A 27154-nucleotide genomic window follows, 5' to 3' on the forward strand; every position below is an offset into this window, starting at 1 on the left:
TGCAATTCAAGAAAAAGTCAATTTTTTTTAGCAATTGATAACTTAAGAACTGTTTAATATATCTAAATGAAACTTTGACACAAGACGCTATAAAGTAAGATCTACAACTTAAAGTAAAAAAATATTATAATTTTTGCCTCGATTGCCCATACCCAGCTAGCCTATACAGACGGGTCCCGTACGGTATTGAACCGGGGATCTGGTATAGTTTTTATCCAGGTTATGGCACCGGGAGTCTGACGGGAACCGTACGGTTTTCCCGGGCGTTAACGCCACATATTGACTGTTTTAGAATTTACCTCAGGGATAAAGTTTGAAATTGCCATTTTGTTGTGTGTTTGCGATACTTTGTTAATATTATATTTCTTTTATGCTTTAATGTTGTTTCTTTTTCAAATAGTGGTATTTTTTTTTTTTTTTTGGATATATTTTTCAAATATTTCGTTAAAGTTATACGTTTTTAAATTACGATTGTCGGATAAGAACAAATTTTTTACTGTTTGATTATAGTAAAATATATTTGAGAACAATTTTTTTACTAACAGTATTTTAGGAATTGCAGTTTCATTATGTTTTCGTTATGTTTGCAATAACTATTTATAGATAATTATATGTTGATTTTTGCAAATTGATTGAAACATTAAGTTGAAAACACTGGTTTTTAGTTGTTGAGATACTGTAATTAAACTACGCGCGAAAGCAATTACAAAGAGTGGACATTGCGCAGTTTCCTTAAAATCCTATAAGGGTAATTCCACATCAAATCACCCAGTCCATTGAACCATGTGTCTTCCTTTTGTGTTATATTTTGACACATTATTCCTTATTATAAAAAAATATTACATGCAAAATTTCAGCTAAAAATGTTGAGCGGTTGACAAGATACTGCAATTTTAATATTGTCCTGGTTTCCCAAAATGACCCGGTTTTCATAACATTCTGAAAAAACATTTTTCTTAAAAAAATAAGAAATAAAAATGGCAAAAATATGAAAATAAACATATATAATTTTTTTTTTATGCTGAATTCAATAAAAATACTTAAAATGCTCAAATATAAAAGGAACATGCTTAAAAGTTAATAAAACAACTAGTTTCTATAAACCAACTTTGGGGCCTAATATCTCAAAACACCCCTGTCAAATTTTTTTTTTTTTTGCTGTTAATATTTTCAACTGCTTATAATCTTACTAGGCACAAAAAATCTAACTGGAAAAACAACAGAAACATATGGAACTTTAATTTCAAAGATCTATTACTTTTTCAAGAAATTCCCAAAAAATATTTGTAAATAAAATAAAAATAAGTTAATCGTAATTTAAACAGTCACTTAAATATACAAGATTTTTAAAGGTATCGAAGATGTAAGTTATTTTGACTGTATTTGTAATAGTTTACAATATTGTTCCCATTTTACTTGTACTTCCTCTATTTCAGCATTTTCAAACACATAGTTTCTACCGGAACTGGAGCAAGCTTGTGGAACAGATAGTTTTTTCAATATGTTGGTGTTGGGAATAAAACAGTAGTCGTCTCTTTCAGGCCAGTTAAAACAGATTGATGGACCATTTGGGTGAAGAAATTTAACTTTAGCATCAACTTCTTCTAGGTTGGATTTAGTTACAATGCCGATCCATTACTACACAGACTACAGCTACATAACAACCTAAAGCAACAGTATCAAGTTGAAATATATCTTGTTTCTTTTTAAGATTGTGGATTATTGAATAATTATTGTCCGTACTACACCTCTTTGCCCCAACCCTGTTATCTCCAAGATCATAAATTGATGAAAGCTACCAGTACCAGGTAGAGTTGTTACACCAGTGTACCTTTCTTTTTGCTCTTCATGTTGCAATTGTAAGTCCAATCCCTTTATGTAAATGAAGTTAACAACCTTGATTTTCTCAATACAAAATTCATACATAGCTTCTGATGTGAGAATTTGGTTTCTGTATGGTTGTTTTAAACTTTTTTGTGCTGTTAACCTTTTTACAGTACTGCCAATCCCATTGCATGGTGACTTTCCATGGGATGTGGCAAAAAAATTCCATTCAACTTTAAGGTCAAATTCACTTTCTAGTTGGCATAGATTGTAAAAGCTTTTACAACTTTTGTACTGTCCTGCGCAACCATCAGTGAATATATGTAATTTAGACAGATTGGAAAGTTTTTTGATAAAGAAAGAATTAAAACCTTTTCAGAATCCCTCTGTTGTATATTTTTTTACACTGATAGATATTGGTTATTTTCTTTATAGATATATTTATATATATATACAATCTACATATATATATATATATATATATGAAATATATATATATGAAATTGTTAATTTGTTAAAATTTAAATAAAATTTACCAATAAATATTGTTTTATAACTGAACTTTTTATAAACTAGTTATTATAAACTTTTACAAAATATAGTTACCAAAATTTTAAAAACAAATGCACATCAATATCACACTTATTCAGTTTTTATATAAAAACAAAACAGGATGTTTTTTTCAGTTGTTAAGATCAAATAACTAAGTTATCATATAATTAAGACTTCCTTAAATATAACAAAATTCTTTTTTTTTTTTTTTTTTTTTAAGGAGTCTATAAACTAAATATAATATTTTACAGAATTCTATTTGCATGTTTTTTAAAATAATTTCTTCAAAAAGTAATAAATCATTGAAATTAAAGTTCCATAAGTTTCAGTTGTTTTTCTAGTTAGATTTTTTGTGCCCAGTAAGATTATAAGCAGTTGAAAATATTAACAGCAAAAAAAAAAAAAATTTGACGGGGGTGTTTTGAGATATTGGGCCCCAAAGTTGGTTTATAGAAACTAGTTGTTTTATTAACTTTTAAGCATGTTCCTTTTATATTTGAGCATTTTAAGTACTTTTATTGAATTCAGCATCAAAAAAACATTATATATGTTTATTTTCATATTTTTGCCATTTTTATTTCTTATTTTTTTAAGCAAAATGTTTTTTCAGAATGTTATGAAAACCGGGTCATTTTGGGAAACCAGGTCAATATTAAAATTGCAGTATCTTGTCAACCGCTCAACATTTTTAGCTGAAATTTTATGTGTTAACTTTTCTTTTTAAGATGCAACAGCCAAAGAAATTTTTAAAAAATTTGAGGACCCATGGTTCAAAATTTTCTAAATTTTGGGTGATTTGATGCGGAATTACCCATAAACATACTTTGAGCGGTATTTTTATGGACATATTTGAGTTGATTTGTAAAGTGTAAATTGAAGGCGAATTTTTTGTAGATGGGAGTTTTTTTATTATTTTATTCGCCGGGAGAAAGCAACATATACGTTGTTAATAATTTATAAAATCTATCTTCATTTAATTTATAATAAAACTATTTTAGTAATTGGGGAGTATTTATAACCTAATAAGATTTTATTACCCATATACTTTTTTTATATTATTTGTTATTATATTATTATCTATTTATTGTTTGCTAATTAATTAATTTTGTTAAATAATAGAAAAATATTTTGTAAAATTACGAAGATATAAGTAACCTTACTATGAGTTCAGACAGAACAAAACGTAGAAAAATTGCTGCTGAATTAGCAAGAATAGTGAAAGAAGTATCATGAAATTAATCCGAGTTGTTGAATAATATTTTAGTGTTTAATTCTTCTAAATCATGTCCAATTGTCAAAAATACTTTGTTACCCGAGTCTTCTCCTAAAATTCCCGAAAATTAATGCTGGTTGGATGACAATATAAACTTACCTTTTAGTAACTCTATCATTAGTTTTGAAGAATCTAGTGATAACATCGAATGGAAAGCTTGTTTACATGATGATTTTGACAGTGATGGTATTGATGGCAACAATTCCGTAACAAAAGTTAATGAAATTGTATCGGATAAGTTAAGGCAATGGACGATTGCATTTAACATATCTCATAGTGCTATAAATAATTTGCTTCAGAATTTGCAAAAATCAAATTTAGATTTGCCTAAAGATGCTAGAACACTTCTTAGAACTGATTGAAACATTACTGCTTCTGTAGCTGGTGGTGAATATTTTTATATAGGATTAAAAAACTTTTTATCTTTGCTCCTAAATAAATCTTCAATTTCATCTGATATTACACAGCTTACAATTCACATAAATATTGATGGTATTCATTTATTTAACAGCTCAAGATTTCTGTCTGGCCAATTCTTAGTTCAACTGTAGAATTTGAAGGTAGCAATGTCTTTCCTAGTTCTTGTCAGTAATGGTGGAGGCAGCTTGACACAATTTATCAAGCAAAACATGGCCTATTTAATGACATCTAAGCAAGCGCAACAGTGTAGCTTGATTGGCCAACGAAGCAAAATCAAATTTTGAGCACTGCAACACTATCAGATTTTGTTTAGTAAGTATTCACTTCAAATTTGTATGCCCACATTTAACAGCAACATATTAATCTTGAGTTATTATAGATCACAATAGTCCTGATGATGCAGTTACAAATGTTAAACAGTGAACAATGTTTTTTAATCTAGCATCAGTTAAGAGTTTACAAACTGTTTGCCATGGTCTAAGTTATGATTTATTGAAAATAGTGCCCAAAGTGATCTGTTTTTCAAGCACTGTATACATTATACTGGTTTGTCCAGCCTGTAAATATATTTTGCCTTATACCACAGAGGACCTGATTTCATATACTCTTATTTGTTTAATTCAGTTATGCTCGTTGAAAATTTAGTTAAATAATTGTTATTACGTGTAATTATTCATGTGTATTTCTTGGTATATTTTTAATTAGTTATGACTTGCAGTGATACATTATTGCAATTTGCATCATTTGTATGCTATATGATATTATTGGTGCATTTTTTGAAAACTTCTTAGTTTATGACTTGTAATTGCTTTTTTTTGAAAAAGACTTTTGCATATAGTTAACCGCTTCTCAGTTTTAGCAATTATTTAGTAATGTGACATAGTGATAATAATAATAATAATAATAATAATAATAATAATAATAATAATAATAATAATAATAATAATAATAATAATAATAATAATAATAATAATAATAATAATAATAATAATAATAATAATTATTATTATTATTATTATTATTATTATTATTATATTTAATATTAATAATATTATTATATTTATTAATAATATTAATTTTATTATTTTATTATTATACATATTATTAATAATAATAATAATAATAATAATAATAATAGTAATAATAATAATAAAAATAATTATTATTATTATTATTATTATTATTATTATTATTATTATTACTATTATCGCTATAATAATAATAGTAATAATAGTAATAATAATTATCACTATTATAATTATTACTATTATTATTGTTAATATTACTATTATTATTATAATTATTAATATTATTATTGTTAATATTACTGTTACTATTATTATTATTATTATTATTATTATTATTATTATTATTATTATTATTATTATTATTATTATTATTATAACTATTATTATTATCATATTATTATTATTATTATTATTATTATTATTATTATTATTATTATTATTATTATTATTATTATTATTATTATTATTATTATTATTATTATTACTATTATCACTATAATAATAATAGTAATAATAGTAATAATAATTATCACTATTATAATTATTACTATTATTATTGTTAATATTACTATTATTATTATAATTATTAATATTATTATTGTTAATATTACTGTTACTATTATGGTGGCATACTATTATGGTGGCATACTTGCTTTAATTTCGTGGTCAGGAAGAATCACTTTACGCAAAGATGATTTGTTTGCTTTCAGCATTAGATTATTTTTAAATAATGATTGTGGGAGATGAGTAAACTCATAATCAAAATATAGTTAAACGTCATCCTCTCTTTCTGCGATTGCTGCAAGTCTATTAAAAAGGAGTGTTGGGTCGACACAACAATCAGTTTGTTTGTCTAGTTTTACGCTATTGGTCAAAACATCTAAAGAAAAAAATGTATTCTTCTTTTTAAACTTTGCTTCATTGAACTTAAGGCCGTTAGTAGATGTAAAATGCGGGTTCTGGCTCATTTTCATTTTAGAGGGTTTAATAGCGTAAATTTAGCATTCTAAGCGTATATTTTTTGTTGTTTTTGAATTATTTTTTTTTGTTGACTTACCTTTTTTCAAAAAATCTGCGCTGAAGTTGTTATTTCTTGTCATTTGTTACCGTGATAATTTTTTACCGCAATCTTATTGCTGCTGTGGTTCTCTGTAATGCCCTTTTGCCAAGGTGTGAATGCCGTCTTCCAAAATGAATCTTTTATCATCGTTAGCGCTGAATGCGACTTTGTTTATTTCTTCGGTGTAAATGTCGTGAAGATGGGATCGGATGACGTTCATGGTTCTGAGCTGTTCTTTTCCAATCATTAAGCAGTTTTTGTAATCTTGATGATTTTCTTGACACCTTTGCATTTTTTGTGTTCTTCTTCTTCAATGATCTTGTAAGAGTAGAGTTTAGGTCTAAGTCCGACAAATTCTTCAATTTGCTTTCCTTAAGTCTCGTCTTTGAACATTCCGATGACTTTTTTGTTAGCGCCAACTTTGAATCCGACATTTTTAATAGCAGGATGTTCTTTGTCAAATCCACTCGTGTCGAATTTTTCTAGTACATCATCAGCAATATCTTTATAAAAATCTTCCGCTTCAATTTCGTAAAAGAGCGAGTCTGTATCAGTCATTAATAATCTTGCCCGATCACCGTATTTTATGTTTGATGTAGTCGTAATGGAATTCAGCAATTAAAATTTTGCTGATGTCGAGGATGCACATTCCTAAATAAATGGGTTTGTTGTAAACTAACTTTGTTCTCTTCATGTGAACGGCGATCAAGTTTTTATCAAAAATGGTGCGGCTTTCGAGTTGAGTTTTTTTGGATAATTTTAAAGCTTCTTTTTTTGTAGTGACAAGCCTAACGTCAACATGATTTTCGATGTTTTCCATGGTTTTTCCAAACACAGAATTGTTCATGATTTTGAAAAAATTCTTCTCAAATTCGTTGGGGGCTTTTGCTCTTAAAATGGTGTTGAAGCCGATGTATGGTTTCATCCAAGGTTCTTCTTTAAAGGTGAAACCTCAATGAATTTTTGTAATGGTCAATCCCATTCGTTCATAGAGTTTTAAGTTTTCATGATAGACAACATATTCCTTTTTAGGGTTTAAATTTGGAATCAGTTTTTCTACTTTCCCAATGAGCATTCTTTCAGGTGCTAAAGGGTAATCGTTGTGTTTGTCGTGAAGGTGATCAGGGTAATCCAAATCGACTTCAACAATGCATGGCATGGATTTCCAATTTAAGAGTTCGTCTTCAGTCATCCATTTGAATCCTCCAACGGGAAGAGGTTTGCTCATCGCCCATCCGTACAAGTTGTTAGCGTCTAAATACTGTATGAATTTCGATGGTTTGCTAGGATCATATTTGTTCATGTATTTGTTATTAGCTGTTCCAAGTCGGTTCAAGATCATGCTGATTCCACCTCGTACTCCCTTTTGTATCATGCGAAGCATATCAGGATTGCTCAGAAGTTCTAATTCAACTCCGGTCATTTTATAACAAGCGTCTATACCGAGTCCAGGGGAGGTGTAATACCAAACGGGATCTTAACCGTAATAATTCATACACACGTCTCTGAAATTTTCAATAACATCTGCAAGTATAAGCACGTCTGAAACGTTGTACAGCTCGAGGTAGTCTTTAAACGTGATACATTTAAATTCGTTCCAAACATTATGTGCATAATCTTCATCTTCTATTTTAGTGTCGTTCAATTTGGAGTCGAATGCTTTAATAGCACTGATCGATGTTTAGATTTTTAGCCAAACTGTCTAAACTTTCAGACATGAATCTGAAGCTGTCAATAAACCTCAATTCTTTCCACACTTCCTCTAGTTTACCATATTTTTTTATACTCTGTTACTTTGATGCTTTTTGTGAAGCTGATGTATTTTTCATCGTTGTTGGGGATGCAATTGAGTTTACCACCTAATTTCTTGATGAACAAATGGCAATCGTAACCAGACAAATTATGTAATAGGATGGGTATGATTTTTGGAATTTGATATTTTATGTTGCAATTTTTGTGAGCAGCTCCTCGATACTTTCCAGTCAAATGGCAGTGGTCTAAGACTTTATTACTGTCAAGATTTTTACTGCAAATGTGGCATTGTGTTGCATTTTTAAAATTCTTTTCATCCTCATTAGTCACAACTTTCTTTTTCTCCCTGTAATGTTGTAATAAATCAATCTTGTTGAAAATCTTTGTAAGGTCTTTTTCGATACTGTTTACAAATTTTTGCGCAACGTCGTCATCATTGCTTTTTGCTGTGTACGTGACTGGTTTTCCTTTATAAATGGTTTCGTCGAAGCATTAGATGTAATAGCAGAAGGAGCTTGGAACGTGTTTTTGTTAGGTGTAAGACTGTTTTGAGTCGGGAACGCAAGTGTTGACAGGTTTGATGAAACTTTGAAAGTCAGCATACACCACAAACGGAACTCTCATGGACATGTTGTAGTTTTTAAACTGAACGGTTGTTCCTTCTTTAGGAAGTTCGATTCGAACCGAGATGTGTTTATAGCAGTCAACTCGATATTTTTGGAGCTTTTCTTTTTGGTCATAAGCTTGGAGACAATTTCTGCAAAAATTTTGTTTTCTTTTTCCTTTTGTTACTGAAGAACTGGCAAGTCGACTGAAGTTTTTAATCACGCAGTAATGGCTAGTGTCATCGTTTGAAATGAGTAGCAAATCAACAGTATGCTTTCGATCTAAAATTTTGGATATTCGTAAAGGATGAAGTATTTTTTCATCATACCGAAAGACGTTGATGCTAATGTCTGGATTGATATTTTCAAACTTGTCGATTTGATATTACTTGACAGGAAATTCCATTCCTTCCCATTTTAACTCTTCTGATTTTTTAATGAGCTCATTGTCAATTCTTCCATTATTTTTATTCTCCAAACTCAACGCTCTGGTAACATACCATTTAAAGCATTGATTGTCGTCTTTTTCCATGTTGATAATAGCCTTTTTGTTTTTCAGTTCATCAGGAAGCTCGATGTTCGATGAAAGGTTCGTAATCAATCATGTTAACGTCTATTTTCAAAATTTTGGAAACTTTCCAATTGGATCCTTCCTTGTTGTAATTGGACATGTTTTCAAGAATTCTTTCTTTAAATGTTTCAAAGAATTCCCCTTTGATTGTGGATTCATAAACAATATCGTATTTGGACGGGAAGACCACAGTGCGAAGAGTTTCTTCTCCAGTAGCAATATTCACACGCGTCTTTTCGCAGGTTAAAAAAAGGTTCGTTTTTGTGTTTTTTTTAATGACTTTGATCGCGGCCTCTTTAACCATGTTTAAAAAGGCATTAGGATCTTGATAATTTCCAGAGGGGGTGTAAGAAAATTGCTCAGTGATGTGATTTAGCGCATGCTCAGTCAATACAAACTTTATCTTAACAGCACGAGGTGCAGGAACAGGTCTAACATAAAATACAAGACCTTTAAGAGACTTTATCGTTTTTTCCACTCCATTTCTCACGCTGCTTACTGCATTCTTCACAGTATTTGGAATGAATGGATCAATAAGAGCATTTACTTGGTTGAAACCGTTGAAGATAGTCGTTGCAATTCTTGTAAACAAACCAAGACGAGGAGCAGGAACCGGTCTAGGTGTAATGACGTTCGTTGAATTGGCAACAGGTGTGTCAAGAATAGATGGTTCATATCTAGTCACCTGATTTTGCAAGCGAGCAGGTCCGAATGAAATCAAGTCGCTTGAAACGGAACGAGGAGCAGGAACCGGTCTTTCACGCAGTCTTTGAACAATTGGCCTTGCATCAGTCGTCCGTCTACGAGCTGCAGGTTTAGAACCGATAACAGGTCTCGTGTTTTTTATGGCCTCAACGAGCTCTTCCCTGGTCATTTTTGTGTAGCGTTTTATCGCTCTTTCTTTGGCATCCTTTCGTAATGCTGGTAAAGATTTCTCTTTAACTTTTTTATTTGCTTTGTCACTCATTTCATATAAGGAAAAAAATTTCTTTAACCCATTTTCAATTTCAGCAAAAAAATTTAAACTTTTAACAAATTTAAGTTTTTCTCATTTCTATTTTATAACCGTGTTTATCATCAAAGTATTTCCAACAGTGACCCGTCTCTTTTCTTAATTTGTAAAGAGCCATATTCGATCCTTTTTCCCGTTTCAACATGGGTTATTTTTAAAGTGAAAGGATGAGTTCTGATGTTTTCAAGTCTTTTCCATTTAGGGTTGATGGGTTTTTTTTCTTTTGGTGCATGTATTCTTGGTCTCCCCACAGGTTTCTTTTCTTTCACCTTTTCCATTAAATCGCTTTTATCGATCAGATTGTTTTCAAACGCAATCAGTGTCAAAGCCATCAAAGTGTCTGCCGTTTGGGTAATGCCGTTTTTGATCAGCAAATCTTTCAAAGCCTTTTTTGTGTAAATCATCTTTTTTATTTGGAAAGATTTTTATTTATCTGAAATTCAATTTTTTTTAACTCTTCGAAAAGAATTAAAAATTAAAATAATATTAAAAACTTTATATAAACATATTTCTAGTTGCTTTAATTTGTTCAACAACTTCACGATGTCTGTTATGATTTCTAAAACTTAATTTTCCACAACTTTGTACCAAACTATTAAAAACAACAACCAATTTTATAAGCTCTATAACTTCTTCAACTGGCATTTTTTGAACAATTTCTTTTGAAGTTCCTAAGGAATTTTTTTGATGCTGTTTAGTAATTTAATCAAACTTTTCGAATAGGTTGTAGCAAAATCTGACTTTGGTTTTCCATCAAGAGCGTCTAAAAGATCATCTTTTCGCATATTACTAAAAACTTTTTGAAATTTTGAGTTTTTTTCCAATTCTTTTTCATTTATTGAAAAGATTGTCTTTTGAATAATTTCCATTTTTTTTATTTGAGCTGGAATTTATTTAACTCGAATTCAATTTTTTTAATTCTTCGAAAAGAATTAAAAAGGTTCACAAAAACTAGTTTCCTCTTCAAACTCTCTTCTTTCATCTTCCAACGTCATTCTTTTATATACACTTTCATTTATTCCTTTTATCAAGTCTTCTTCCACATTTTTACAAAAAACAATTTCCTCTTCCAACTCTCTTCTATCCTTTTCAAACTCCGTTTCTTCATTTTCAAACTCCGTTTCTTCATTTTCAAACTCCGTTTCTTCATTTTCAAAAATCAAATCGTACAACATTCTTTCACTTTCCATTTTCAGATACTTTTCATTTTCCAACTCTTTTCTTTTTTTCACCAACTCTTTTCTTCTCTCTGCCAACTTTTTTCTTTCCTCTTTTAACTCTCTTATTTCTTCAACCAACATTTTTCAGATTCCTAGAAAATTTTTCTAATTTTATAATTCTTCGAAAAGAATTAAAAAGTTGACAACATGAACTCAGTTTGAATCCACATCCATTTTAAAGTGAAACTGATATCAATCAACATGTCTCGAATATTTAATTGGTCTCTTTTTAATTCTTTTTCAGCATAGTATTCGTTGATAGCGTCATTTCACTTCAATATATTGTCAATATTTCCCATGTCTTCACGAAACCGATTTTTAATCATTCTCTTGTATCTTATTTTCTCATTGGGAATTTCCATGAATTCTGAGTACAGTTGACTTCTGAGAAGGGAGAAGTCTTTAATCATTTTCATCAGTTGCCTGTATCCATCTTCAGACCTTTTTTTTCTTTCAACCGAGGGCTGTTCCCACTCGAGATCGGCAACTATTGATTTTTTTAATCATTTTGTTTTGCTCCACGATTTTTACCATTAATTTGTCAACTGCATCTTCAAACATTTTGCTTTGCATATTACCCATCTTTTTTATTTGAGCTGGAATTTATTTTTCTCGAATTCAATTTTTTATTTTCAGCAATTTTTGGATCCGGGAAAATCTTCGGATTTTTTGAGCAGCGCGTCCATTTTCAGTTTTCCAGACATTTTTTTCTTTTCTTCGAAATCGCAGTCCAAACCGAGCACGTGTCTGTCGATCGCTCTCAGCTTTTCTCGTTTTTTCAAATTGCTCCACTCTCTGTTGTGTTCTTTGATTTCTTTTTCCATTCGCGAAATGTCATCCTCTTCCCACAAAATCGCGTAAAGCTCGTCTCTTTTTTCATCGCTGTACATTTCAGGAATTTTGAACGAGTTGCTTTCAACCTTAAACGCAAGGACCTCGAGCTGCCTTTTTTTAATCGCATCAGACTCTCTTTTGCTGCACTCCAGAAAAAACGGGTGAAACGAAATTTTTATTTCGTTTCATTTCTCCAAATAATTGTTGCCATGTCCCGTCTCTTTCATCGCTTTGTAAAGAGAGCCATATTCGATCACTTTTCCCGTTTCAGCATGAGTCATTTTCACAGCCACGGGATTGTTTCGGATCAAACGGAGCCTTTCATATTTTGAATCTATCGGCTTGACGTCCTCCATCATCGCATTTTTGTTGATCAGATGGTTCTCCAGCGCAATCATCGCCAACCCCATTTTGCTTTTCGACGTTTTGGAAACGCTATTTTCGATAAGCAAATTTTTCAAATTCTTTTTAGTAAAATTCATCCTTTTATTAAGGACCAATTTATTCGGTTTCTGACAAACTACTAAGAATCAAATCCGACGTTCATTCGGTTTCCGTCGGATTTGATTCTTAGCAGTTTATCAGAAATGACGACCGCAAAAGCTTGAGTGTCTGCAGGAACGTTTGCGTTAAAGGTAGCCTTAATTTGCACGTCCAACACGGTTGATTTTAACCTCTCAGCCTGCTTGCTCACGTCATAAACGAAAAGAGGGGAAATGTGTCTGTAATTCAGCGCCGTCAAATTCGGCTGAGCGATAATTTCGCTGATTCCAAAAATCTTGTTGGCAGGGTACCTTTCGCTGTTTAAAGTGACGTACAAGTTTTTCAAATCGCAGTGGTTGAATACGGAAGGGTTTAAATCTTGATTTCCGTCTTTGTTGGTCTGAAATCCAACAATGATGTACCTCGGCCGTTCACTTGCAGATCTTGCGCTCAACCTCCAACTGAATGTATTGGACACTGGCACGGCAATGGTGTCACACTGTCGGGATTTAAACGACAACGGCACGTCCACTTTGGACTCGATGAGTTTGTAAAGATTGCTGTTTGCCATAAAAGAGGGGGTGACATGAGGCATAAACAAAGACAGTTTGCTCAAGTCCACTTTTCCTGCGGCTGTTTCAGCGCTCTTAAAAATTGCATCAGCGTCGCTTTTTCTCATAAGAGTAATCGTGTGCTTAAATCCGTAAAGAACTTTTTCGTAATCTTCGCAAAAACCAAAAATGTGTTTCAAAGGAATGCAAAATGAAAATGTTCCTTTGGTTGCGGGCTGCTTAATGATGAAATCTTGTCTTTGACTAAACCCGCTGTTTGCAAGTTCAGCAACGGCAGTGGTGTCTCTTTGCCACAGCTGATTCATTCCTTCCGACACTTGGTACTCCACCGGATATTTAAGGAAACCCAGCATGGTGGTGGCTTGACCTGGACTGTATATGGTTTCAATCTCTTGATTCGATAACTGATAAGAAATCTGACTGAACAGGTGCATAATGCCGTTGTTTGCAAGAGAAACCAAATCTGCATCTGCATAGGAAGTCCCGTCTGCTTTTGTCAGTCTTCCTTCGACCAAAAGGTACGCCTCAGAGGGAAGCGTGAACAAATCTTGCTGCTCGATGCTGATTCTTATTTCCCTGTCCGTGTTTAAATTGGTGCTGACCGGTTTGTATTCGTGAAATTCAAATCTCTCAATTTATTCATCAACAATGATTTCTTCTGTAATGTTTAAAACATCGGAATATGCCATTTTTCTATACAAAAGAAAAAAAATTTCGGATCCTCAGATCCTTTGGATCCGGGATAATCTGCGATTTTTTATGCAATTTTAAGTCCGCTTCCCATTTTCACAAGGTTGTCCATTTTAACCAGCTCTTGGATTCGGATGGCGTTTTTTCTGGACAACTTTTTTGGACGCAGCGAACCCCCGAGCGAGGAATAGTCGCTGCTGATCGTTGGAGCTGCTGATGCAACCATTCCGGAAATAACGTCTTTGCTTTTTTGAGTGAGAACTTTTGGAGCAATAACTTTCGGATTAGGAGTTCCAGTCTTGGCATACACCTTTTCTATCGCCTTTTTACCTTTATCAATAGCCACGTTTTTAGCAGTCACAATCGCCGAAGAAGCCAACTCTTTTCCAGCAGATTTTGCAGCTTTAATCGCTTCTCTTCCCAGCTCGCTTTTTGCAATTTTGCCAGCCAAAGTAGACGCTGCTCTCGATGCGCTCGACGCAGCTGCTCTTTTTAAAAAATTCCGCAACGTGTCAATGATTCCACCTCCTCCAACAACGTGTTTCTTAACATATCTGTTTCTGTAAATGATCATTTTTTAATATGCAAAAAAAATTATTTTCCCTCGATGACCTTCATAATCGATTTGTATTGGTCTCTGCTAATCACTTTTTGTCTCAACAGCTCATCGCAAATGCTAACAGCTTCATTTCTCGATCCCGTATTTCCAGCACGGCAAGCAGCCGCGCTAAATTCAAGCTTGTCCACCGACGCATTCGGATCGCTCGGAAGAATAATGACTCCTGAATCTTTTTTGCCTTTATAAGCTTTTTCAACACGTGACTTGTAGTGATTATATTTCTCACTTCCTAGCTCATTTCTCCTATTTTCAAGCTCTGACATGACTTTATCATACTCCTCTTTTCGATTCTTTACGGGGTACTTCTCATTAAAATGATCTTCAATTTCAGCTCTAAGATATTTTGAAACATATTCTTCTTCTTTGTCATCTTTTTTCTTACGAGATTTAAGCTCGTTTTCAATAGGGATGATGAATTGATTGTATTTTTCAACCTCTGCAGCTTTGAGTATTTTTGATCTTGCATCTGGCTTTACGGCTTCACTCTCCATTAAAATTTTCGAGTAATAAGCCACATCCTCTTCCGTCACGTCCTTTGAAATGTTCGGATTGGTCATGATATCCCAAAGATCTCTTGTTCCTTCATACTTTTCACCTCCAACAATTATGTCACCACCTTCAAACATCACTCCCATTTTTCCAATCGTATATTGACCATCGTTTTTGCTCAATTCAAACTTGTTCTTAAAACTTCTTTTAAATTTTGCTCTTGTTTCCAGATCAAACAAATGTCTCAAAGGCCCATCGCCATCAGGAAGAATAGACGACTCTTCCATTCTTGTTGAGTCAGAATTAGGTTTAAACTCAGACTTGATGCTATCTTGCTCAGATTTAATTTTATCTTGCTTAGACTTGATGCTATCGATCAGCTTTTCGTTGCTTTTGATGAGCGGTTTGTACAGCTTGGTCAAATCAGTCTGAAAATCCGCATCTAAAATGTTGTCATTGATGCTGTTCTGATAAATCCTCTTTCTTCTGTCATTAATTTCTTTCACAATTTCATCCCTTTTGTTCGGGTCTTGTATTTTAAAAAAGGACATGGTTTTTAAAATACGCTAGAAATTATTTTTCAGATCCTTTTTTAGATTCTAAAGAATCCGTGGAAATCTACGATTTCTTAAATAAATTGTTGAACGCTTGAATAGCGTCTTCTCGCACTATTTGGATCAGTGTCTCTTTAGCCAATTCGTCCATTCCGTTTTTGGTTTTGGTTCGTATTTCCTCCGTCATGGTTTTAAATTTTTGAAGCTCACCAAGAATCAATTGAAACTCTGAATCGCTTATTTTTCCGTCCATCAATGCTTTGGAAATGTGCTCGCTGATCGTGTTCAATTTTGACTCTACCAACACCTTTATCTTTTCATGCTTCTTTGCTTTCAATGCCATCATTTTGTTCACTTGGCCTCCGACAATGGATAAAAAACCCATTCCAATAGCCACGCCTTCACACGCAATCGCTGCTGGACTGGCAATAATGGTTGACAAAAGTCCAATTCCAGTTGCACCCAAAGCAATGTACTGCGCCTGCATCGAATTGTCCACAATGGATATGATCCTAAAAACGCGATGGTAATTTTTGCTGAGATGAACTCTCTTTTTCCTCTTGTTGTCCATCTCTTTTTGGATTTCGCTTATTTTTTGAAGACGGTAAATATGCCCTCCTTCATCTGCAGGAGCCTTTGGAAGAGTTGGGTATATTTCTTTATACATATCATACTCCATTTTTTATTAAGGAAAAATAAAAAATTTCTTTTTCATGGTCAAATTCTTTGGAATCCCGGATCTAAAAGAAATTCACGAGGCACAGACTTTCTCCCTTTTTAATCACGACGTCCTTGTCACTTCTGTTATAAATTTCCATGATGACGTTATTCACCGATTCTGAAAAAATCAGGAAGTGATTGAAATAATTTAGCTTTAAATTTAGATCATGTCTCAAATTCACCAACCATTCCATTGTCAAATTTAATTCCAAACATAAAAACAATCGTTTGCTTTGAAGAACGATTTAGCTTAATGTCGCTTTGAGTAAATATTTCGCATCTGGAACGCACCTTTCTAGGAAAATAACTTAAATTATCGTCAAAATACACCGTCGCTTTCAACTTCTTCTTATCATAATAAACAATTCTTCTCATCTTTTTAACTGTAAAGGAAACTTTTTTCTTTTTAAAGGAACCCTCGATAAAAAATCCTTTCTTTAGTGTTTATCATTTGCAAAATTTTTCCCTCTTGTGGGGTAGACGTGAAAGACATTTCGCTGAAGCTCCGGATCAAACTCTTCAACGCAATAATTTTCGCGAATGGGAGACAGCATTTTTCATTTGTACTGAAATTTATTTATGACATTTTTCATCGAATTTTTCATGGTTCAGCTAAACCATTTGTTAAGCGTACGCTTTAGCTCCGAGCCACTTTTGTGCATGCGCAAAAGTTAAGCGTAATAATACGCTTGTCCGAGAAGAAGGTAATAGCTTCCGGATTGACCGACTTGCGCGTCTCCCGAGTTGAGCGTGACGACGAGTCTTCTTCCTGCTGCGACAGTGGGCATGGAGTCAGATTCTCCGAAATTTCTGTAAAACGAAATGGTGGTGGTGGATACGATGGAAGCATTGGATTGATACAACAGTCCCGTCGATGTGTTGTTGAACGAAGACACGTTTAATCCGTTCCACGAAGACAAGTAAAAATTTTCCAGTCCAGACGAGGAAAAGATGCATTTGCTGTTATCGTCATAACCCGAAAAGCTCGTGTAATTGTTTGTGCTGTACGTCGTCCATGGACTGAGAAAGGTTCCATTTCCTGGAGGTAAATTTCCGTCGTACATTCGGACTCTCGATTCCCAACAGTTTCCAGAAGCTCCAATGATATGCATCCTGATGTATTTCAGAAAAACGCCATTTCCTTTTCCATTGGTGTTCAGAAGCACATGTTTGTTTCCGTAAGTCTTTCCAAAGTATCTGAACGTCATGCCGTAAAGTTTGTAAAACGACAAGGATGGAGGGAGGGTGGCGAATGTGGAAATGAAAGGCTGAATCCAGTAAGTGATAGCTGCAGCATTTTTGTTAATCAATTGGATGCTAATGTTTGTCCTGAACGGCATATCAAGCGTAAAATATCCACCCAACGAAGTGGTGTTGTACACGTTGCATCCTTGCAAAGAATTGGCGTAATACGGTCCACCGAGAGGAGAAAAGAGCAAGTCGCAGGCAAGGGCAGTGTTGTCTACTCCTATTCCTTCAGTGGTTTCTAAATAATTCCCAACGTTAATTTCACCATCTGCAAATATTCGAATGAAAACCATCCTGGGAACTCCCGTTCCTGTTCCATAAAAAGCCAGCCATAACCTTCTCAGAACTCCTGGTCCGTCCGAGTAAGTGAAAACTGTTGTCGTGGTGGCTCCTGCTAAAACTTGCGACTTTTGGCCCAAGGACGAAAAGCTTGAATTTGGAACAAGTCCTAAAAAGTTGGACTTTTGCAAAGTAAAATCAGAATAGCTTTTTGTCGCTCCATCTGTCACATTGATCAATTTATGGGAATTTAAATCCAAGTCAGCCGTTCCCAAAGTAGTTCCACCACCTGAAGCATGCGTGTCTACGAAATTTTTCGTGGCTGAATCTGAGGACAAAGTGGGCTCTGCCAAATTGGTCAATTTGTGTGACGTCATGTTAATGTCCATGTAAAAGATATTGGCGTATGCCACTTTAATGTCGACGTAGCTTTTTGTCGCTGCATCTTTTAAAGCGGTCGGATCTTTCACATTGATCAATTTATTGGAATTTAAATCCAAGTCCCCAGTGATTGTGCTGGATCCGTTTGTTTTGGTGCGCATGCTCGAGCTGACGTCGACGTAATTTTTTGTGGCAGCGTCGTGAAGATTGGTCGATTCGTTCAAATTGATCGCTTTGTGAAAATTCAAATCCAAGTCCGCTGTGCCAATCACCGTTCCTCCTCCTGACGCATGCGTGCCCACGTAATTTTTTGTGGCAGCGTCATGAGAAGTGGTCGGCTCTGCTAAATTAATGATTTTGTGAGAGTTAAAATCTAAATCTGCAGTGATGGTGCTGTTTCCATCTGTCCTGACATACAGATCGCTTGAAAGAGAGGTTGAATAAGGGTTGTATAAATACTGACCAATTTCTGATCTACCAAATTTGTCAATCATTTTTTATATGCCTCAGATTTTACTTTTTCGCTCACATTACCATAAGGTATTGATGACGTCTTGAAAGTCGTTTCCTTCGACCAATTTTTTAAAGACGCAAAGGCACAAGTGACCGCAGTAAGAAGTGTTTCCAAATTGAATCCTCTCGCTGTTATAATAAACGGGACTTTTCAAGTATTTCACCAATTCGACAAGAGGGGGCTGACCATAAGAGTCGAAATTGTATTTCTTATCACCGTCTTTGTACCAGCACACCCAATGAAATCCTCCTGTGCCTGAGTCTCCCGTATTCACGATTCCACATTCTTTTCTTCTCGGTTTTTTCGGCAATGTGTCTCTTTCAAAAGCACCCCGAAAGTTTTTCAATTTCAGCTTTTTTGCTGTCTCTATCAATTGAAGAGTGTTCAAAGCCTCGTTTGGCAATTTTATTCCTTCGTTAATCATTTTTAAATTCACGCAAAATTTAAAAAGGACTTTAAAACTCTTCATCAGATTCAACCTCTCCCAAATCCAAATCGCTCATAATGCTTTGAACAGAAGGAGCATTTTTAGTGATGAACACTTCTGGAAGCTTGACTTGAATGGACTCGATCTGCGGTCCTATAAAAACACCTTCAACTCTCAGAGACGCAATGGCAAAACACCTTTGACGAACATACCCCAATGGATCTGCTTTTACAAGCTTTTTATTCTCCTTTTTGAAAAACAAGGAAGTGATGCTCTTTTCTTTTGTATACAACTTTCCGAAAAAAATGGGGGATCCTGATCCCTTTGGCTTGAAAATGGACAAATCCTCACTCATTATTTTTTTCGTTCTTCCACCTTTTTTCAACAAGGCCGTCTTATGGATGACTTGCTCGCGAAGAAATTTTGATATTTTTCAGTCACCTCCATGAACTTCTCTTCTTCTGCTGTCATACCCTTTTTATCGTTAAAAGCAACAAAAGACACGGAATATCCCGTCAGCTCTTTCTTTTCCACACTGCGATTTTCAAACACACCCAAAGAAAACAAAACGGGGGTTCTTAAAATAAAAGGACCTTTTCCATTCGCATACTCATAATACAACGGAATCTTTTGGTACTGAATGGGCTTGTGGCTGAGTAAATCTCCCCAGCCAATAATTTGCTCTCTTCAAAATTTTCAATCGTCACAAAATTCATCTTTTTTAATAGAAAGAAAAATTTTTTTAGATCATTTTAAAATTCGACTCTTTAACTTTATTCTGCTCCTTGACTTTATTTATTTCTCTTCGAGCATATTTGAACATATCCTTCATCACCATGCCGCTTTTTTCAAAACGAATCCCTCCACACTTTATTTTCAACTCAAATTCATCCATTCGACGATTAATGGTGAAATCCAAATCATTTTCAAAGCTGTAAATCTTGTAATGGTACTTTTCTTCATAAGGCGAATAATAATACGACTCCTCGTAATCTTCCATCTTAAGTTACTCATTTATAAAAGGCTCAAACAAAACCATCATCTTGCTCATTTTTTAATGGGAAGGAAAATTTTTTTGGGAAATGAAATGACCAATGTCGGTCGAAAGCAAACTGATCAATTCTTTATTGTTTACCCACGAATTAAACGAGTCTGGATATCCCAACCATTTGACCAGTGATCTGCTCTTGGTTTTGCGAATGATTTTTTCAATTCTGAATATGTCTTAATGCGTCTTTTGCATCTCCTGCTCGTAAAAAGTGCCTTGAATTTCTTCACCGTTGGCGTCAGCGATTTTATACGTGGGCGGATCCGTATACTGAACTGGATCTTTTCTTTCTGTTTTTTGGATCTTTTCTTTCTGTTTGAGCCTTGCCATACATGTTCATCCACGCCTTGCTCTTTTCTTCGCTGGCTTCAACTGATGTCATTTTTATGGAAGAGTGCCTTGTGCAGTTGTAATTTTTTACCATCTCATCTAATACGTCAATGTATTTATTGGTGCTGTTGGCTGAAAAATATTTAAACATTCTCTCTTTCATCGTTCTGTTCCAGCGCTCAACGACACAACTTTTTTCCTCGTTTTCAGTGGAATACAATTGCACACCCAGCGCTTTCACATGCTTGTTATAAATGTCTTTTACTTTGTCCACCCACAATTTGGTGCACTTTCTTTCTTCAAATATTTTTTTCAACGCTTCAGCCACTTCAAGACCCGTTTTGCTTTTTGATGGAATAATCCATCCATACTTTGAAAACACGTCGATCACCATGAGCAAATATTTTACGCCGTTGTTGAATTTTGAAAACGATTGCATGTCAACCAAATCTGCAGCCCATATTTCATCGACGCCATTCACAATCACCCGTCTTCTTTTAAAATGGGTAATGACCAGTTTATGAAGCTCCTCTGCAAGCTGATCCGTCCATTTCATACTGCTCTCGGGCATTTTTTTTTTTTTTCGCAGAGACACCCAATCCAAATTTTGAAGTCAGTCTCTTATCCAAATTGGTTCCCGGTCCTGCAAAGTTCATCCCAGGAATATGATTTCTCCTGGAAATTTTGCCCATGGAAGCTTGATTTTGCTTGACAGCTTATTAATCGATTCCACCAAATCACCTTCTTTTGTTGCAGATGATCCATTGAGCCCATGCGAAGAAACAAACTTGCATTTGGCTGTTCCGCAAACATCGCAAGTCCCTTTCAACATGTCTGTTGTTTTTACTCATCTCGTTTTTCAAGTGAGTCGTCTCTGTCTCTCTTTTGCATTTAACGCAGTACATTTTAAATATAATAAAAATATTTTTCATAATATAAAAATAGAAGTCATTGATTTGTCATGGAATATCGGCAAAACCAAAAGAAACAACAACGCGCTTTTGCCAAGAAGCATTCGAGGAATCATCGTTGGAAAGTCCGGTTGCGGGAAAACAACGTTGCTTCTCAATTTGCTGCTTAGAGCTGGATGGCTGGATTATAACCGCTTGCAAGTCTTTGGCAAATCCCTTTTCCAACCCGAGTACAAAATACTCAAAAGCACCTTTGAGAAGAAACTGCCGAAAGAAATCATTCTCCAACTGTTCAACATTCAAAACAAAAAAAACGTGAATCCTGAGGCCGTCATTGAAGAAATCTCTAAAAAATGGAACGGAGAAACAGACATGAGTGTAAATTTTTCGAAAGTGAAGAAGACGTGCCTGAATTGAATCCTTAGACTCGTCCAAAAACATTTTGATGATCTTTGACGATTTGCAACTCACCAAACAAAACAAATGCGAAAAATATTACATTCGAGGAAGACACTCCAACGTTGACTGCTTTTTCCTCGCTCAAAATTATTTCATGCTCCCCAGACAAACCATCCGAGAAAATGCCAACTTTATTTGCCTCTTTCCACAAGACCAAAAAAACGTCGATCACATTTATCAAGATCACGTTTTGAGCGACATGAAAATAGAAGAATTTAAAAAGATTTGCAGACATTGCTGGTCTCAATCCCACGGATTTGCCGTCATTGATTTGTCTTCCAAAAAAGACCATGGAAAATCCAGAAGCGGGTTTGACGATTTTTATTTTCCAAACGTATAAAAAACATGTCCGGATTTTATTTGCTTGCAAAATCTAAAAATGATACACGCACAGTATCAAACAGCACCATCAAAACATACTTTGAAAGACCCATCGAGCTGGATTTAAACAAACAGTACGAAATGGCGCTTGTGGGGCTTGAAACCTATCGCAGCTACCCAAACATCACCTCTAAAAGTAACGTTTTCGGATACAGTTCAAACACTGGCTCAAACAGCTACACCATTTTCATTCAAGAAGGAGCCTATGACATCAACTAGATCAACGAATACCTTCAAACTGAAATGAAAAAACAAACAGGAAGTTTTTACAGAGTAGACGAAGTTACCATTACAGCAAACAAGTCTTCTTTGAAATCCGTATTGACATTTGGAAAGCCTGGAGCAACGACAAAGTACTGGGTAGATTTTAACGTAAATAACAGCATAGGACCGCTCCTCGGATTCGACAAAAACGAATACACCTACGTTGAAAAAAGAGAAGATCCTGTTGACCCTAATAAAGTCACAAGTGTGATCGACATTTACGAGTCTGAAAACATCGTGAGAATTGAAGATACCGCAGTGATCCGAGTAACCAACGACATCATCGGCTCGTCTTATTTAGACGGAAAAACAACAAACGATATTTACTCCTTTTACCCACAGGTTGAACCCGGTTACAAAATTGTTGAAATACCTTTTCACTTGATATACCTTCCCATCGTTGTAAGCAAAATTTCAGGAATGGAAACGCAAATTGTCGACCAAAATGGAAATTTGATCGATTTTAGAGGAGAAGACATCATCGTCAGATATCACATCAGAGAAAGAATATCTTCAACTCTATCCGATCTTTTCTCCGGAAGCGCTTTCAATCGATAATTTTTTTTCCTTTTCTATTAAAAATGAGCAAGTATCAAAAGATCAGACTAAACATTTCACAAGGACAAGCTGACAAAATTAAAAAAGCCATTCAAGACAAAACCGATGTCTGCATAAAAATTACTCATCCAGATTTAGAAGGAAATCACATTATCGCAGTCACAAACTCGCAATTGAACAAAATTAGAAAAGCCTACAGCAACGGAACCGGTGTCACTCTCAAACTCAGCAAAAAACAACTCATGCACAACTCTAAAATGGAAGGAGGTTTCATCGGTGCGTTACTCCCTTCGCTCGGCATGCTCGGAAGCGCTCTACCCCTTTCTCTAAAGACATTCTAAATTCCGATGTCGGCTTTATCATCTTTCACATATCGCTAAACCTCGAAGCCAAAATTCTTCTCTTTGACTGAAAAGAATAGCGCTCACTCAAATTCACGTTTTGAACGCTTTCCGTCGCCACCTTAATATTATACGCAAACTGGTCTAAAGATCTCACGGCGATTTCCAAACTTCCCGCATTCAAAATCGACAAAGTCAACTCACTACCACTTTTCACCGTTTTAAACACCTTGCTTATATAACTCTCAATGCCCACATGCAACGGCTCCTCAAAATCAAACACGTACTCGTCAAACTGATCTGAAAAAAGTTCCACTTCAAACATTAAATTTATCGTTGTTTTTGTTTTCACACAAATTCCTTCTTTACTAATGCTCAAACACACCATCCTCATATTATTGAACAAAAGATCAAACAACGCTTTCATTTCACCTGCATGCTTTGTTCTCGCTAAAAACATTTTTTTAAAGAAGAAAATAAATTTAAATCATTGCGGCAAGAAATTATCACGGTAACAAATGGCAAGAAATAACAACTTTAGCGCAGATTTTTTGAAAAAAGGTAAGTCAACAATAAAAAATGATTAAAAAACAACAAAAAGTATACGCTTAGAATGCTAAATTTACGCTATTAAACCCTCTAAAATGAAAATGAGCCAGAACCCGCATTTTACATCTACTGCCGTTGAGAGATGTTTGTAGACGAACACCTATGTTCTCAGCCTCGTCACAATTGACAAGATCTTCACCATTGACTGACACAAGACCCGTAGAAAATGAATATAGATTTCTATCGACAGTATTGAATGGATTTCTTACAGAAAACCAGTCATAAAACAACTCACAATGTTCATAATCACATACTAATCTATTGAACAAAATCAAGATTCATTTCGGGCGCACGGAATAGTTCAGATACAATATCTTTTATTGGTTTAAAACTTACATTTGATAAACCCTGATAGCTTGATCCGTGATAAGGCGTTATTTTTAAAGACATATCAGATAAATTTTTAATAGACTTGTATTTCAAACGTGTTATGCTTTCATAATTGCATTTAGAAGACGAACATATTGATATTAAACCCATTCCGTGAAACGTTCCTTTTCCGGTCAATATTCGAATGTTGTATTCTACATTATCAGCGACCCAATGTAGGAATTTCGGCTCTTGTTCTTGCGCGACATTTACTCTACTAACTGCAGCAGATAACTTGAACAACTTAACTTCATCGGAGGAAATTGAAAATCCAAATTTGTAAAGGTGATCCACAAGCCATTTTGTTCCAAAAGATTTATCGATATCTACTCCAATTCCAAATGGAATTGGTGCTATCATAGATCTTGGTCGCGAAGCTTGAGCAATGCATTGTCTTAAACTAATTTGTCGAAGCTTAACTGAAATTAAATGGCTTAGAAAGAGATGTAAACTTTTTGGAACCCATTTGAGTCCATATTCAATATCACCCATATCCTCTAGTAACGGATATACAGATTTATCGACATTCATTTCTCTAATTTCGCTTTTAATTATACTTGCAGCGGCAGATATAATATCATTTTTAGTGTGATCTTTTTTTTTTTTGAAATTTCGATATAATAAAAGAAGCCATATCTCTGAAACAAACTAAATTAGATTGACCAGAAGTTCTCCAAAAAAAATATGATCACGATAATGTTCAAGTAATTTTCGTTTTAAAGATTTCGTTGAGTAAAACGGATAACCATTACTATGTTCTTTCATTTTAATGTGCACATCTGAAAGAGTATAAAGTTTGCAGTCAGTTTCTTCTTCTAACCAGAAACAGAGTTACTCAAAATTTTCAAACATAATGAGATCTAATGGGCGTCCACGTTGGTTGCCGCTTTTAGTTTTAAGCCTGAAGATGTGCATACACGAAATATGATAAATAGCTTCTTCCGCTACAAGATCATAACAAGACATCAAACGAGAATGTACAGCATTTCCCCAATTATCCTCTCGATTCAATGAACGTTTAATCATTTTTTTAATGAATGGTATGGTCTCCACTTTAGAAATCAGGGAATGTTTGTGATCTACCTTTTTAGTACAAAGAAAACATTTTGATTTCCAATCAAATACCTCTTCAAATGAGGATCGTAGTTTCTTTCTTGGAACAGATAATGATTGATCTTTACGACTATCCACAAACTTTCTTCTGCAGCTATGATGGACTAGTACTGTTGTACTATTATGTGTGTTCTGTCGGAACTTGTCTCTAAGAAAACTAAAAATATGCAAAAATCTTTCTCAAATTATAGCTACGTTACAATTGAGTTTAGAATTAAAACTTAACCTAATTTTACGTTGTTTGAGTAATAAAATTGAAAAAAAAACAAAAACAAAACATTGTTGATGTCAACTTTACTTGACCTCCCCCTCCCCAGTGTCACAATTGTCAAAAATGTTCAGACCCACTTCCTCTCTACTTTGTTGACGTAAATAATGGGCAGCCCTTAATTTGAAATGATTCGAAAATTTAATGAACTATTAATTTAACTTGATTAATTAATTTAACAAACTGCGCGAAAAATCTTTTCAAAATTAGCCTATTTTTTGCCCCAAATTGCCCCAAAAGGGATGTTCCCGTAGCGCAATCAACGGGGCTTTTTTTTACGCTCATCCAGAGACTGTCTACTTCCTCTGTGCAAAGTTTCAGGTTTATACTATTTTTGTCCGGGTCAACTCGCAATTCTCTCCTACTAATAGTATTTGATCAAAATATTTTAAAATAGGGACATTATAAAATATAAAATATTTTTTGATTTAAAAAACCTAACTCAAATGTTTTTAGTTTAAGTAGCAAGTACAACTCATAAGAGATATGATTTGCTAAAGTTCGATTATCGAAAAAAACTCTTATTTTGAAAAAAAGAACTTTTAAGATCAAAATTGTGTATAAATCACTTCAGCTTTAAATCTAACATAAAAAACACTAATATAAATATTTTTATTTAAAGAAACAATTACACAAAAGCTCCAGGTTCATAAGTAGTCCCTTCTTTTTGAATATTTTTGTCATCAGATGACTTTTTCCACCCGCGAATTATCTTTCTACAAAGTTTAACTTTTTCAGTATTTTTGTGCTGCACTTGATGTAGTCTGGAATTGTTAATGGTGATGCATCCTTTTGTTGTATAATTGCTAGGGATCATGTTCAGTACCTCCATAATTTGCAAGGATGCTTTGCTACCAATATTAAAACTAGCCATAGCATCAAAAACTCCAAACTTTAGCTTTTCAAAACCAACAAAACAAATCTTAGGGACACGCTCCCAAATCATGGCATTGAAAGACTCATTGGCATTCTGTGTCAATTTATGGAGACACATCGATAATTGAGTGTCTTCACTTAAATCTTTGTAAATAGGTTTTACATGAGGAATTACAAAGGCAATCCAACATCTGGTTTATACATTGTTGTTCTGTTTATTTTATCCCACTAAAACAAGCACCAGCTATTTTTTACTTTAGGCCAATGATCGTGCCACTGGTTTTTTTTGGTCAATGCTACATGGAACAGGCTAGCAAAAATTGTTTTTTTCATACCTACTAAGTCAACTACAGTTTGCCTGATGGCAATACGATAATAGTTTTGCAAACAATCTATCATACTCAATGTTAATTTGCCTTTACCACTAAAACCTTTAACCTTTTTGCATAGCTTGCGAAGTTGGTTACCTACTCTTTTCTGAATGTGGCCAACACAGTGCA

At 34.2% G+C, this 27154-nt stretch overlaps 1 protein-coding gene and 2 pseudogenes across 2 annotated transcripts in view; 1 reads left to right on the forward strand and 2 right to left on the reverse strand.

The window, feature by feature from the left end:
• Window positions 1–1232: 1232 nt before the first annotated feature.
• The window catches only part of LOC149890318 (uncharacterized), a 35275-nt pseudogene continuing 9353 nt past the window's right edge, over window positions 1233–27154 (reverse strand). Inside the window, exon 3 of the transcript XR_016451585.1 lies at window positions 1233–2175. The product of XR_016451585.1 is annotated as an uncharacterized LOC149890318 (transcript). The remainder of the gene's footprint in view (window positions 2176–27154) is intronic.
• LOC149890319 (uncharacterized) lies at window positions 3538–4262 on the forward strand (annotated as a pseudogene).
• On the reverse strand, window positions 23878–25781 carry LOC149890320 (uncharacterized). Its single transcript, XM_090084402.1, has one exon. It carries the CDS (start codon window positions 24926–24928, stop codon window positions 24287–24289), a length of 642 nt encoding a protein of 213 aa, XP_089940528.1. The 5' UTR covers window positions 24929–25781; the 3' UTR covers window positions 23878–24286.

The sequence above is a fragment of the Hydra viridissima genome, unplaced genomic scaffold (genome assembly GCF_058129835.1).
Source record: "Hydra viridissima isolate aposymbiotic clone 2 unplaced genomic scaffold, HvirCarnegie_v1 scaffold_4, whole genome shotgun sequence".
Classification (NCBI taxonomy): Eukaryota; Metazoa; Cnidaria; class Hydrozoa; order Anthoathecata; family Hydridae; genus Hydra; species Hydra viridissima.

What these genes read in the sequence shown, in the direction of transcription:
- LOC149890320 (XM_090084402.1), bottom strand. Translation starts at nt 24,928, where the DNA reads ATGAATGTCGATAAATCTGTATATCCGTTACTAGAGGATATGGGTGAT.